Raw genomic sequence first — 16,022 nt, 5'->3', positions numbered from 1 at the left:
AGATGGCTGCCAACTGTACTTTAACCGTAGATGCACTGGCTCCCTGATGAAAGATATGGGACAGAAATTCAAGAATCGTCGGAATAGGGACAGTAAAGGGATCCAAGCCCCTGTCTTTGGCCCAAATGGAAAAGCGTTTCCATTTACTACCGTAGATCCTTCTGGTAGAAGGTTTGTGTGCTGCTACCAGAATGGCTTTCACTGGTAACGAGATACCGGGAGTCCTTGCTATCAGCGGAACTGGATCAACCAAGCCGTAAGCTTGAGGTCGCCCAGATTTGGGGGTTGTAATCCCGCAGGGTGAGAAATTAGATCCGGGATGGGATCTAAGATCCAAGGAGGAACTACACTGTGAGATCCCAGGTAAGGGAACCAGATCTGGCGAGGCCAGAATGGGGCTATGAGGATTATCTTGCTCCCCAACCGATGGGCTTTCTGCAGGAACTTCATCATGAGCAGAAGCAGGGGATAAGCATAAAGGAGACGGGGGGGGGGCAAGCATGAACCAGAGCGTCTCTGGGGCTCTCCCCTATTGGGGGAATTAGAGCGAAATATTCACTGCACTTTGTGTTTGCCGGGGAAGCAAAAAAATCGCAGCAAGGTAGACCCCATTTGAGGAAGATCTGTTTCGCTACTAACGGGTTTAGAGACCACTCATATGGTGTGAGGATCAGGCAACTTAGCCTGTCCGCTAGGATGTTGGTCCGGCCCGGAATGTGCATTGCTACCAGAAAGTGGTTGGTGGAGATCGCCCATTCCCAAACTCTCATGGCCTCTCGGCAAAGGGGATAAGATCTGGTTCCCCCCTGTTTGTTGATGTACCAGACTACAACCATGTTGTCTGACTGAATTGCAATAGTTCCCGGAGGAAGAAGGTCTTGTAGGGCTTGCAACACCAAAAGCACTGCCCTCATCTCCAGGACATTGATATGCAGAATGGTCTCTGAGGGAGCCCACGTGCCTTGGACGGTTCTGCCCATAGCATGCCCCCCCACCCGAGGCGAGAAGCATCCGTGGTCAACGTGGCTTGGGGCTGAGGCATGACAAACGGTCTCCCCTCTCGTAGCTCCTGAGAGTGCAGCCACCAGAGAAGGGAGTCCTTGCAAACCCTGCTCAGGGGAATCAGGGTGCTCAAGGTGTGCAGCAAGAGTGACCACTGGACCTGAAGAGTCCATTGTAGGATTCTCATATGCAAGGGCGCAAAAGGTGACAGACCGATGGCTGCCGCCATGGAGCCCAGAGCTCTCAGGACTAATTCCGCAGGCGGGGCTGAGGGCTGGAGAATTGGCAAAACATGAAGAGACAAATTGCACAACCTGTCCGTTGTTAGAAAGGCCTTGGAGTGATGTGTATCTATTTTGGCCCCTATAAATTCCAGAACCTGCACAGGATGAAGGAATGATTTTTGAAGGTTCACAGTAATACCTAGAAGCTGAGTAAGAGCCAGGGTATAATCCCTGGCCCAGCAGTGCTGATGCCTGGTGGAGACGGTGAGGAGCCAGTCGTCCAGGTACGGAAAGACCCGAATGCCCTGAAGTTTCAGGTGGGCTGCAACCACCGCCATGACTTTGGTGAACACCCTGGGGGCTGAGGTGAGGCCGAACAGAAGAGCCCTGAACTGAAAATGACTGGCTCCCAGCCAAAAGCAGAGGAACCTCCAGGATCGTCTGTCCATTAGAATGAGGTAGTATGCATCCTTGAGGTCTATGGAGCACATCCAGTCGTGCTCCCGGAGGAAGGGGAGAATAGATTGCAGGGTGACCATCCGGAATTTCTCCTTGGGAATGAGCAGGTTTAGAGATGAGAGGTCTAGTATAGGCCTCAGTTCCCCCGTCTTTTTTGGCACTAAAAAGAACCTGGAGTAATTTCCCAATATGGACTGGCCTGGGGAATGGGCTGGATGGCCCTTTTTTCTAACAGCTTCGAAATTTCTGAAGCTGCCGCCTCCCTTTGATCGGGTGGAACATCGGGGAGGCGTTTCATAGGAGGGGGTAGACTCAGGAAGGGAATGGAATAACCTCTGGATATAACTCGGAGCACCCACCGGTCCGTAGTAATGGACTCCCAATTTTGGAGGTGCTCTGACAGATGCCCCCCGACTGCCTCCAGAGAGGGACAGCCGGGTAAGCCCTCAGGGCTGTTGCGTGGGCCTCTCCAAGAAAGGTTCTCAAGACCCGAGATTCCTCGGCCCCCCTCTGCCTCTGGGCCGGCATCCACCTTGTCCCCCTCTGCCTTTGAAGGACGAGGGGTCCGAAGCGGGACGGGACTGCTGTGATTTCCGGAACCACATCTTTTTTTGTCCCCTCGGTTTCCTGGAGAAGGACCGTTGGGGATTAGAGAAGCAGATCCCAACGGCAGACAGCATCTTCCCGTCCTTTTCGCTTTGGACCAGCGTGTCGCTGACGGTCATGCCAAAGAGCATAGAACCGTCAAAGGGCGCGTTAGCGAAGGACGCCTTGAAGGGTTCCGTAAAATCGCAAAGGTGGAGCCAGGCCTGCTTCACTGGCTCTAGCCGCTCCCTCTGTGGCATGGGAGAATAGCCGCAATGATGTATTAGTAATAGATTTCAGAGTGGCCATGCAAGTCAAGAAGATGCGTTTGTCCTCGGCCGCCATGGACTCTCGCTGGAGTCTAATAACGTGCGCCATATAGTTCAGCACCCTTACAGAGAAGGTAGCTGAAGCAAACATCCGCTTTCCAATGCGGTCCAACGTCCAAGATTCCTTATCTGGAGGGTGGGCCAAGGAACTCTCCTGTGCTAGTTCCTTCTTGGTGGCAGCTGCCACCACCATGGCATCCACTGGAGAACCTTTAGACCAAGCCATCCTATCAGAAGGGGGACTAAGTACCTTGTCTGGCCTTCTGGGAATCGGCTCCACGGTGTCCGGCTCCTTCCAAGCCCTGGTGGTAATTACGTCCACCAGGGGGTCAGCCGGAGGGGACACCCAAGAAGTAGATGGGCCTGCATCGAATGCATCCAGAAACACAGACTCATCCGAGGAAGGTTTTTGGGCAGACCACCCTCCTCTGATTCGCAACATTTCCATGATGTCTCCAAAGGAGACATCCTCAGGGGGTGACCTTGGGGAACCTTCCCCTTCCTCCAAATCTGTGTCATCTGTCAGGGACTCAGGGGAGTCCAGGTGCCTCCTTTTGCACTTGCGTTTGTGAGGAACCTCCTTGGTGGGACTATCCGAGGAGGGCTCACCCACAGGGTCCTGTTCCTCTAAGTGAACCAACTGGAGCGCCGATGCAGGTTGTCCCTGTGGCCAGATGACAGAGGACAGGCCCAAATGCGCAGGGGTGACGGATGGATCCATAGCCCGGACCGGGGATCTGGAAGTCCTCGACAGCACCCTCTCCACTACATCAAATGCCGAGGGTGAACCGCTCTCCCCTGGCTCCGACAGCAGCCCCCTCGGCGCCGATGCAGTGATCGGCATCGGAGGTGAAGCAGTCAGACCCGAGAGGGAAGTGTGCTCCGACCTAAATGGTGCCGAAGACACCATTCTCCCCACGGATCCGACGCTCGTCTCTCAGCCCCAAGAGCTAGGATCCGACACACTTGAGGGCATAGTCGGTGCCGAAGTAACCAGGACTGTCGGCGCCGACGGATCCCCCCGTCCGAAACGGCATGGATCCGAAGACTCCGAAACCCAATTCCGGGTCAGAGAAGGAGCGATCAGGGTAAAGAAAGGGGGCTTGGAGCACCCCCATCTGCATTTGAGCCTGCAAGAAACTATGCATCATCCGGTCGAAATCAGCGTCGGTCAAGCTTCTGGTGGATCTGGAGGAGGTTGCCGAGGCGGGCCTGGAGGGCCACCTCGAAGACCTCGAGGGAGACCAATACTCCTCTTCCAGCTCTGGGAAAAAGCAAGGAGAGCGGAGCCGAGAATGAGAAGAACCAGAAACCCTCTTAGTGGGACTAGCTATCTTAGCTGGAGGGGCTGAGGGATAAGACTCAGCCCGCCTTTTGTGCCTATGTCGGTCCTTGTCTTTCCTCTTCTCCTTAGAAGAGGAAGAAAAGTCCCCCTCACCTTGAGAAACAGAGGAAATTTGAGTCCCCAACAAGGGAGGGGGATCGTAAGGCATGGAAGCCACAGCCGTGACCAGTGCCTTAGAGGGAGAGGAAGAAGAAGAATCCGGGGGTAACAATCCCGCCAGGTTTAGCTTGTTCCTCCTATCCCTGATGGCCCCTGGCAGCTGGTGGATAAATGGGCCACCCCCAGACAAATAATGCACTGAGTGTGGCCATCGGCTGGGGACAGCTTATGACCACACTCAGTGCATTTAGAAAAAATGGCTTTAGGCCCTTCAGCCATCACACAACACACTCACACACTAGGGGGAGGGTGAAAAATAAATCTGAAGAGAATTTACCACAAAAAAGTTTAAATAAGTATACTAGACAGTAAAGGGGGCTAAACCAAGCAAACACACACACACACACACACACACACACACACACACACACACACACACACACACACACACACACACAGAAAAAGTTTTTTATAAACTTGAAATTTCTCACCACGCCAAGAGCTTGTCTCTAGAAGCTGCTGTAAGCTGTGGCAAACTAGATCTGAGGATGGGGTTCATAGGTTCATAGGTTCATACTAGGCTATCTGCCCGAGGGCATTTACAAGCCTAGCCCATCGTTTTGTGGCTTACGCCACCCCTTTAGTATGGGGAACTATACCCATTATTTTGCTGTGCCTCTGTCAAGCAGTGACACTGAGGTAATCCCTGGGGTATATCTGCGATCTCCCATCCATTGGTCAAGATTTCTCTTGAACAAGGCCAGCGAGGTGCTCTGCCTCACATGTACCGGGATTTTGTTCCACAGCATAGGGAGTCTTTGGGTGATGAATCTATCCCTCCAGCACGTCCTATTAATAGCCGTGTCAAGGTTTAAGTCTCCGCCCTTGTGGCACTGATGGATCTAGATTTTTAGAGGTGAATCATATTCATCAAAACTGGGTTTGACATGGCCTTGTGTGTTAGGCAAAGGTCACCTCTGAGCAAGCGTGCGACTGAATAGAGCTGGAGTTCTTTCAGTCGGGCAGCATAGGACAGATTTTTGAGACCCTTTATCCTTTTGGTGAGGAACTTTTGTGGCCTCTCCAGCTGCTGCAAGTGTCGGGTCAGATACATTCCGAATGGGGCATTGTACTCAATCATTGGCCTGATGAGTGATGAGTAAAGGGAGACTATGACCTCCCTTGATCTAGATGAGAATCCCTTCATGATAAGGTGGGCAATGTAGAAGGTCTTCCTAACTACTTTAGCTACATGGGTGTCGAATGACAGACTACTATCAACCTGGGTCCCCAGGTCCCTGATAACTTCTTCTGTGCTCAGTGGATTGCCACCTATTTGGTAGCTAGGGGTAACCTTGTTTTTCCCGAAGGGTATGACTATGCATTTTTTGGCATTTAACTTTAGGCTGTGGCTCTGGCACCAGTTATCCGTTTCTGTGAGACCCTTCTGAAGGATATCTGTGTCAGATGTGTTTTCTACTATGGCGCCCAGTTTGCAGTCATCTGCAAACTTTGTCAGCCATAACCCTCCTGTGTTTGCTTGTACTTCGGAAAAGTAGATGCCAAACAAGAGTGGGCCCAGGACTGAGCCCTGTGGGACACCACTTGTGACAGGCTTTGAGTCTGACATGGCGCCAGCAGCTCTGACCCTGTGGGTTCTGTCACTCAGCCAGTTTGCAACCCATCTTGTGATGTATGGGTTGACATTTAAGCAGATGAGTTTTTCAATGATACCCGAATGGGGTATTGTATCGAAGGCCTTAGCCAGATCGAGGTAGGCTGTATGGACTGCCTTACCTCATCAATGGCTTTGGGGACTGTTTCAAAAAGTCAACCAAGTTTAAAAGGCATGATCTGCCTTTGACAAAGCCAAACTGGGTTGGATCCAAAGTCTGCAAATTCCCTATGTCTTTATTTATGAGGTCCATTATGATCCTCTCCATGGCTTTGCAGATAAGGCTTGTCAAGCTAATGGGCGGTAATTTCCAGGGTCGGTGGAGGCACCGCCTTTGTGAAGTGGTACCACAGTTGCAGTCGTCACTCCTGGGTGCGTATCCAGAGGTAAGACTTTGATTAAACAGCTGTCCTAGCTGTGGGTTTAATTCCTCATTGAGTTCATGGAGCACACAGCCGGGGACACCATCAGGTCCCATGGATGCTGTGTTTTTGCTTTGGAGAGAGCAGTTCTCACTTGGGCGCTGGAGATGTTTGGGGGCTGCAATCGTTTGGTATAGATATCTCTCCTTTTGGGGAGGGGAGAAGTTTGCACTGAACCTGTCAGCCAGTATGTTGGCAATGTCTGTAGGATCAGTAATCTTCACATCATTTTGAACTAGCTCTGAGCATATCTGGGAGTTTCCTCCCAGGTTTCTAACATAGCTAAAGAAGGCCTTATGATTGTCTTTTGAGTCTTTAGCTATTTTTCTCTCGAAATTTGCTTTGGATGATTTTATGAGAGCTCTTAGTTTTTACTTATAGTGATCAAGGGTGTCTTACCTTTTAAGGATTTTGCTCTATCTTGTAGTAGCTTCCTCCTTTTGTTGTAGAGTTTGTTTATGGCTGGGGTCCACCAGACTGGACGCTTGCCTTTGGTACAAAGAGTCTTTGTTTTGCTTGGGATTGCCTTATCCATGCAGTCCTGCAGGTGCTGGTAGAAGGCATTTGTAAGTGATTCAGCGGCTTGAGTACTGTTTTCCGGCTCGGGGCCTTAAAGGAGACCACACTAGTCTTTAGAAGTGTGAAGTCGGCTTTTGAGAAGTTCTTTACTGTGGTCTTTTTATTTCAGGTGGGGGTGGGATGAGGACCTCCAGCGAGATTAGTTTGTGGTCTGATCTCACCAGTGAGGGTACACCTCCGGTGTTGAACATTGTGCTCCCATGTTCGTGATGATGAGATCAAGTATGTTATCTCCTCTTGTGGGGATGGTGACTAGTTGTTCCATGGCATTTGAGTTTATGAATTCCAGGAACTTTTGGGCTAGGGTGTTTGGGCTTGAGTAGTGTTCCCAGTCTATATTAGGGTAATTGCCGTCACCTAGAATGATGGCGTTTGGTGATACATTGATCCGTACTAGTGTTTTCAGGAAGGCCATGTGAGGTTCCTGAGTTTGTGAGGGTGACCTGTAACATGCTACAATTTGCAGAGCAGTCTTGCCTATGGTTAATTGCACCTGGATGGTCTCAGATGCATCGTGCGTTGCCACCAGTCTTGAGGTGTGGGTGTCCTTGATGAATATGGATACCCCCCCCTCCTTTCTTGGTATTGTCCAGATTTTGGGGCCGGAACGCATGATATGAGGTAAAACCTGATAGCGCTGGGGTGCTCTCAGGAGCCTTGAACCAGGTTTCTGTCACAGCACAGACATCGATGTTCTCCATACTGAGAAGGGCCTCGAGTGCGTGCATTTTGAGATTTAGACTTCTGGCATTGAGCAGCATTACCCTTAGTTTTTTCCTTTTTGTGTTCTAGGGTGGTAGGTTTAGAATTTGAGCCTTGCCTAAAAAGGCACTATGGGGGTGGCAAGAGCCTTTGCCAATATCCGAATCCCAGGGTGACAGGTGCAAGCCGTCCCTTGCGAAGCAGCGTGGCTTGTCCAGCATGTCATCCCAGGCAGACAGACACTGGATCCCCTTTGAATGACACCAGTGTTTAAGCCAATTGTTAAAGCTGATCATCTTATCTCTGTATTGTGGCATCATTCTTGGTGAAGGTAGGATACTGCTCAAGGTCAGGGTCATACCTGTCTGGGCTACATAATCAGAGAGCTCCTCAATGTCTCTTTTCATGTAGTCCAAGGAGGTGCGTCTCAGGTCGTTTACACCAGCGTGGACAATGACTGAATCATATTTGTACCTGCTGTTGAGAGACCTGAGTGCTTGCGTTATGTGGCGGATTCTAGCGCCCGACAGGCAGCTTACTGTGACCTTCTCCTTACTCAGTCTGGTGAGCGGACGCCAGTGTGTCTGACTATGGAGTCACCAATGACTAGTGTGTCTGGCATTGTGTTTGGCCTTAAGGGCTGTGACTGTTTGACACTCTGACTGTGAGGTCTATGTGTTGCAGGTTTTGTGTTCTGAGGTGGTGGTTGTTTGGGTGTCTGCTTTGGTGGCCTCTGCTGTTTTGGTAGATTTTTGATCAGAGCCTCCGAGTATGTCTTTGTGTGTTTATGTGTATGATTTGAGGTTGTAATGGTAATATGTGAGACTGGGTCTATAGTGTGTGTGGCAACCTTCTCCTCCTGACTGGTCTTGCCAGTCCTATGTTGAGAGAGCTCAGCCTCCAGTTTGGCCGTATAGTTGCATCTCTCGCATGTATTTGTGTTTTGTGGGAGGAGGAGAGGGTTGTCTGTGTACATGAGGCAATTGTAACATTGCCTCAATATTCCCAGGTTCACCAGCTGAGCAGGAGAGGACACTAGCAACTGATCCCTCGACATGCTAGAAGGAATAGACAAAAAACTTTAAAAAAGATTCCGGGGGACGTGGGTGACCGAGAAATGGTGGGTTGCCTTTTTGGGGTACTATCTATGACAAGAGTGCCGTATCAAGGTAATAAGTACTGTAGGAGCAAGTGCTACGTTTAACAGATAGAGAATAGTCTACTTGGAGTCAAGTAGAGATGGTCTTTTTAATTATAGGATACGCTGATTAGATCAGTAGTATAGTTCGAGGAAGGTAGTTTTAAGGGAAAATTTGAAGAGTGGACTTTAGGTAGCCCAAATAGTTTAAACCTGCTTAACCGGCGCTGCCCTAGTGTGCAACAGTAGCAACTCCCGCTAAATCGGCTAAATCAGCTAAAGCGTGCTTTATAGCAGGGGGCTGGAACAGACAGGAAATTACCCAAATTGGCCAACAAACCACAAGTCACTGCCCTAAACCACTCCTCTGAGGACAAATGAAGGAGTTATGGAAATGACCCCTAGTGGCCAATAAAACTACAGTTTCAAGTCAGTAACCACCTCTCCGGGGCAGGGAAGCTGCTCAATGTTAGTCACTGCCACTGATGAACACAGAGACCCTCCTTCAGCCCAAGCAAAAATGGCCTCACAGAAACTTTCAAACAGTTCAGGAACAGTAAGCCTGTAACTGAACTTTTTTACTCTCAGAAAAGTGGGAAAAAAGCAAGATTTTTTTTTGTTTTTCTTATTTACAGAGATAGCAGAGGTTCACAAGTAATATCAAGTTATAACAGTGCAGTAAATGACCCCACACAAGAGTGCTAGGTCAAGGACAGAAAATATGCAAGTTTTAAGAAAAGTACGATTTAAAATTAAGTGCAAACAGGAAATTCAGCAAACAGCTTTTGGTTGTGCTCTAAATACAGCTACTAATACAGAAATCAAGTTTAACAAGCCAGAAAATGCTCAAGCTAGGCAGCTATGCAGAAAAACTTATCAAATAAACAGAGAAAAAATACTTAAAATCTCAAAAGTGGCTCCCTTCTTCTCTCAGCGTTTTTTCCTCTTGGAGGGTGCTTCACCAACAGCCAACAAGCCTGAAAAGACGCTCAAACCACGAGGCAACTAGGTTTTAAGAGAGGAAGATGAAGGAGTTATGGAAATGACCCCTAGTGGCCAATAAAACTACAGTTTCAAGTCAGTAACCACCTCTCCGGGAGGCAGGGAAGCTGCTCAATGTTAGTCACTGCCACTGATAAACACAGAGACCCTCCTTCAGCCCAAGCAATAATGGCCTCACAGAAACTTTCAAACAGTTCAGGAACAGCAAGCCTGTAACTGAACTTTTTAACTCTCAGAAAAGTGGGAAAAAGCAAGATTTTTTTTGTTTTTGTTTTTACAGAGATAGCAGAGGTTCACAAGTAATATCAAGTTATAACAGTGCAGTAAATGACCCCACACAAGAGTGCTAGGTCAAGGACAGAAAATATGCAAGTTTTAAGAAAAAAAGATTTAAAATTAAGTGCAAACAGGAAATTCAGCAAACAGCTTTTGGTTGTGCTCTAAATACAGCTACTAATACAGAAATCAAGTTTAACAAGCCAGAAAATGCTCAAGCTAGGCAGCTATGCAGAAAAACTTAGCAAATAAACAGAGAAAAAATACTTAAAATCTCAAAAGTGGCTCCCTTCTTCTCTCAGCGTTTTTTCCTCTTGGAGGGTTCTTCACCAACAGCCAACAAGCCTGAAAAGACGCTCAAACCACGAGGCAACTAGGTTTTAAGAGAGGAAGATGAAGGAGTTATGGAAATGACCCCTAGTGGCCAATAAAACTACAGTTTCAAGTCAGTAACCACCTCTCCGGGGCAGGGAAGCTGCTCAATCTTAGTCACTGCCACTGAGAAACACAGAGACCCTCCTTCAGCCCAAGCAAAAATGGCCTCACAGAAACTTTCAAACAGTTCAGGAACAGCAAGCCTGTAACTGAACTTTTTTAACTCTCAGAAAAGTGGGAAAAAAGCAAGATTTTTTTTTTGTTTTTCTTTTTTACAGAGATAGCAGAGGTTCACAAGTAATATCAAGTTATAACAGTGCAGTAAATGACCCCACACAAGAGTGCTAGGTCAAGGACAGAAAATATGCAAGTTTTAAGAAAAAACGATTTAAAATTAAGTGCAAACAGGAAATTCAGCAAACAGCTTTTGGTTGTGCTCTAAATACAGCTACTAATACAGAAATCAAGTTTAACAAGCCAGAAAATGCTCAAGCTAGGCAGCTATGCAGAAAAACTTAGCAAATAAACAGAGAAAAAATACTTAAAATCTCAAAAGTGGCTCCCTTCTTCTCTCAGCGTTTTTTCCTCTTGGAGGGCGCTTCACCAACAGCCAACAAGCCTGAAAAGATGCTCAAACCACGAGGCAACTAGGTTTTAAGAGAGGAAGATGAAGGAGTTATGGAAATGACCCCTAGTGGCCAATAAAACTACAGTTTCAAGTCAGTAACCACCTCTCCGGGGGGCAGGGAAGCTGCTCAATGTTAGTCACTGGGGGATGTGTTGCAGGGGATTATGGGTAGGGGAGGAGCTAGGAGCTCGGATCTTTAGCTAGGTAAAGCTGCCGGCTCGGATCCGAGGTCGGATCCGATACCCACAGGTTGCAGACCAAATGAAGTTAACCACTTCAGATTTAATATTTCCTACAGGAAGTTGGACCTGGCAATAGAGGAATTTGTATTGGAAAATAGACTTGACCAGAGGATAGGTGGAATACTTCAGACTAAGAAGCCTAGACTTGCTTCTTTTTTTGGTATTCCCAAGATACATAAGAGTACTACAAACCCACCTTATAGACCCACTGTATCTGGGGAAGGGTCTAAAACTTACCCTATAGCTACTTTTTAGACCATTCACTTAAACATATCATGGATGAGTACCCACACTTATTAAAAGACTCTTTGGATTTCCTGTGGAACTTAACACCTGAACTTTGTGTAGGAGAAGTGTATTTTTTGACCATCGACGTAGTTGACTTGTTTTCATGTATCCCAACTGAAGAAGGTTTGGAATTTTTCTATGCAATTCTTACTGAGAAAAGCTCCTTACTTAATTTGGAAGTATATGTATTAGTTGAACTTATGAGGATGGTGTTAGAGAACAATTACAGCTATTTTGAGGGGGAGACCTTTAAACAGATTAGACGTGTAGCTATAGGGGCAGCTTGTGCCCCCATATACGCCAACCTAGTCCTTTTGAAACGGGAAATTATGTGTGTATCCAATTGTGATTATTGGAAATACATTAAACTATATCAGCGTTTTTTGGATGATACAACATATGGGATGGACCTGAAGATACTTTAACCCATTTCATTGAGTATCTGAACACTACTACAATTTTTTTAAGATTTACATATAAATATGATAGGACTGGGATTTGAGTGACTGAGTTTGAAGGATGGTTAAAATCTAGGATACATAGAAAAAGTACTTTTAGTAATTCCTATCTTCCCTGCACCCTTGGAAACAAAAGAGAACTATTGTGAAAGGTCAGATAGACAGGGCAGCTAGGATGACCTCGGAGAGAAATGACTTCTTGGATGAAGTAGAGTTCATTTCCAAACTATTTTATGACAGGGGGTACCCTGTAAGTTTACTTGAGGAGGTAGCCTTGGAAGTTATCGAGGGGTGGTGTGTCAAATATGTGCCCTTACTAGGTGAAACTCACAAATCCTTTCATGTCATGGGGTGATGATGAGCAATATTTCACAACAGCATTGGTGATTCAACACAGCCATGCTTCACAGGAAATTAAAGACTTGATTAAGAATAATTGGAAAATGTTAAAATTTAATAAAGACATTGTGCAAAAATAGGTGAGAGTCCTAAATTTGTTTTTAAGACAGGTACTATTTTAAAAAAAAGTTTTTGAAAGAAACAGGAATGAGATAAAACATCAGGGTGACTTTGGAACTAGAAAATGTGGGAGATGTGGGTACTGCAAATACATTACTGGTAAGGAACAAATAATGTTGGACAATAATATGAAGAGTGCTAAACATTTTAGGAGGGGCAACTGTATGACCAAGGGTATAGTTTACTTGGCCTTATGTAAAGACTGCCCTAGTTGTTATGTGGGGAAATCTGAAAGAGCACTGGGAAAGCAAATTTATGAACACAGTTATAATATTAAGAAGAAGAGTCTGAATAACGCTCTTTACAGGCACCTCTCTACATAGCCCAGTCACACTGGATTTCTTTTTGGTATTTTGGAACACGTCTGTGTGGATCCTAGGGGAGGTGACTGGGAGAACTGGCTCAGTTGTAGAGAAACCTACTGGCAGGTTAAGCTTAATGCAACTACCCCCCCTCCCCCCAGGTCTGAATGACCATATTTCTATTAAGCCATATTTAATAAAGAAGGCTAGAAAATTTTAACACTGGTATATTCTGTACACTTACATCAACACTTCATTAATGTTTTATGTTTTTTAAGAGATTGTATTATTTTTACATGGAAAAAATGTGAATTGTTTTTTATTTATTCAAGTATGTAGTGATTGAGTTTGGTATACATTCATTTGAGTGTCCACACCAACCTTGAATGGATGTAACGCTGAATCACAATGTCGAATTTGAAAGTGGCGAACGGTCAGAATGTCGTACAAAACACCGAATGCGACATTTCTGACCGCTCTACCACCTAAACAAGTGCTACCATGGGTCAAAAAAGGGAGGATATTGTGTGTTTCGCTTATCTCCGGATTGCAATTGTGAGAACCTGCTGCACTGCTTTTGCACATTTTCCAATCGGCTATCCACCGGCCGATCAAATGCATGTATACCATTGAGTTTATATACCTTTAAGATACCTTGGCGCCTTTTCTGAGTAACAGGCTACTTAAATGGTTGTAATTTAGGCTACTTAAATGGTTGTAATTTTATGTGTTTTATTCACTTGATAAAGCCCTGCATTATGTCAGGGTGAAAGCGCTTGTGTGGAATTTTACTGTGATAAATTAACTGTGAGCTGTTTCCTGGTGTGCCTGAACCACTTTTTCTTTTATTGGTTACCATTTACGGTTATTTTCTGCTGTTTTTGTGCTTTTAAGTATCACATTATGTTATTTTAAACAGTAAACCGGTGGAAAAGAGCCACCAAAAAAGCTAAATAAAAATCACAATTGGCCCTTTTGGTAGTTTCACACCATAAGCTCCATACTCTTGAATGGTAGTCAAAAGTCCAATATAACAACATAAATATAAATGCATCCAAAAGGAAAAATCCATGAACAGCTGTAATAAATACAGGTTAAGCGTTTTCGTCCCTACCACAGCATGGGACTTCATCAGAACAACAGCTTCTCAAAAAACAATTACTTAAATGCATACAACACGTAATTAAATGTTAATATTGACAATTAAAACCATTAAATAGCAAAGCATGTTCTTTCCTTAACAATCAAGGTACCCTATATAATCTCACACATAATCCCAATGGTTTTAAGCGTCACATAATACATTACATAAAAATATTACTTAAAATGTTTCCTAAAATATCTCTTAAAAAAATTATTCTTAAAAAATATGTTAATAATGAAACACATTAATTAAATTATGTCAAACATCCAAAGCTCTTCTTTTCAAAACTGGCAAGATAGAAACCAAATCATTAATACCTTGTGGTACATAAGCTTTTAGCTTGGTTATCCAAAAATATTCTCTTAATTCAACAAAAGGTTCACAGCACCCTCCTCTTGGATTCAAAGGCACTAGTTCTAGAATTCCAAACCTAAACATTGTAAAACCTGGACATTGTAGGGAATGTTTAAATAAGGAATTGCTAATGTTCTTTTTGGACATTGCATATAAGTGCTCATAAATCCTGGTTTTCAATTTTCTTTCAGTTTTTCCCACATAATAGCTTCCACACTGGTCAAAGATAGAAATATACACCAGTCCTTTTGTATTACAGTTACCCTTATCCAATTTAACCTACATCTTTTAAAGTAATACTATCGATATCCAAAATATAGGGGACATTGCCTACATGTCCCACATTTTGTTGTACCCTTAATAGTAAGGCTAAAGTTTAGGTTTGGAATTCTAGAACTAGTGACTTTGAATCCAAGAAGAGGGTGTTGGGAATATTTTGTTGAATTAAGAGAATATTTTTGGATAACCAAACTAAAAATGTACCACCAGGTATTAATGATTTGGTTTCTATCTTGCCAGTTTTGAAAAGAGGAGCTTTGGACCTTTGACATAATTAATGTGTTTCATTATTAACACATTTTTTAAGAATCATTTTTAAGAGATATTTTTAGGAAACATGTTTTAAATAATATTTTTTATGTAATGTATTATGTAACGCTTAAACCCATTGTGATTCTGTGTGAAATTATATAGGGGTACTTTGACCTTTAAGGAAAGAACATGCTTTGCTGTTTAATGGATTTAATTGTTATATTAACATTTAATTAGATGTGTTGTATGTATTTAAGTAAGTGTTTTTTGAGAAGTTGCTGTTTTGATGAAGTTTCATAGTGTGGTAGGGACGAAAGCACTTAAGCTGTATTTATTAAAGCTGTTTGTGGATTTTTCCATTTGAATGCATTTTTATTTATGTTCTTATATTGGAATTTTGACTAGCATTCAGAGTATGGAGCTTATGGTGTGAAACTACCAAAAGGGCCAATTGTGATTTTTATTAAATTATGTTATTTTGACCTGGCCATGGCACAGATATCCTGTACCATATTTTAAAATGGCAACATAATTTTACAATTTTTTATTAATTTTTTTTAACTGTGAGCACACTATGCACAAGGGCAACAAGCAATGTCTGTTAAAATGTTTCATGCAACATGTGTGTGAAACAGATGGACTCAAGCTCAGTATTACAGGTCTGAACTTGTTAGAAGGTAAGAGCCTTAACCATCTTAGCTATACTGCTACAATCTAAATGAGTCAGTATACAAGCTGAATTAACTTCCTGCTAAGTGGTGCGATTGTACAGTAGCTCATTACCTGCAAGAAGAGGACATACATAAAGTCTTACCTTTCCAATGTGCTCTGAAACGATGCGTATCATGGCAGTTACAGCATGTTCCTCCTGTATACAGTCCAGCGCAGGAGCTTCAGGATCAGGTACGCCTCCTAAGCCATCTGACCCATGGTAGTCAGCCATTCCAACATTTTCACCAAGAAACGATGAGGCAGCCCCACGGTACACAGGGATCTAAATACACACAGACCACAAACTGTACTTAGAACTGAAATTAATTAATCAACCAATTATATTTCAGTACAGCTTTCAAGTAATGCACTAGTGCTGATATTATTATAGGTAAAAGCAAGATATCTTTTTTATAAAAGAAACATCTTTATTAAATTATCACTTATGACATGGGCAATCATACATTTATATAAATGAAAACAAACCATACTGACATAATTGTAGTTGCAAACGTTATATATCACTTATAATCTGTCCAGACATTGTCTGTCAAACATTACATAACTCATTTAATAATAATTTTATTTATTTGTTGGATAAACTAACTGGTCATGATTCAAGTCAAACGAGGA

General features: G+C 44.3%; 1 protein-coding gene across 2 annotated transcripts in view; it reads right to left on the bottom strand.

Moving 5' to 3' along the window:
- LOC122802512 (inosine-uridine preferring nucleoside hydrolase-like) overlaps positions 1-16,022 on the bottom strand; it is a 440,651-nt gene that overhangs the window by 216,196 nt on the left and 208,433 nt on the right. For both annotated transcript variants that reach the window (XM_044072166.1, XM_044072167.1), the window contains one exon: positions 15,493-15,672. In XM_044072166.1, coding sequence (XP_043928101.1) covers positions 15,493-15,672 — 180 coding nt within the window. The remainder of the gene's footprint in view (positions 1-15,492; positions 15,673-16,022) is intronic.

This window comes from Protopterus annectens, chromosome 5.part0 (genome assembly GCF_019279795.1).
Source record: "Protopterus annectens isolate FY-2018-M chromosome 5.part0, PAN1.0, whole genome shotgun sequence".
NCBI classification, from domain to species: Eukaryota; Metazoa; Chordata; order Ceratodontiformes; family Protopteridae; genus Protopterus; species Protopterus annectens.
This window is presented reverse-complemented; position numbering and strand designations above follow the sequence as displayed.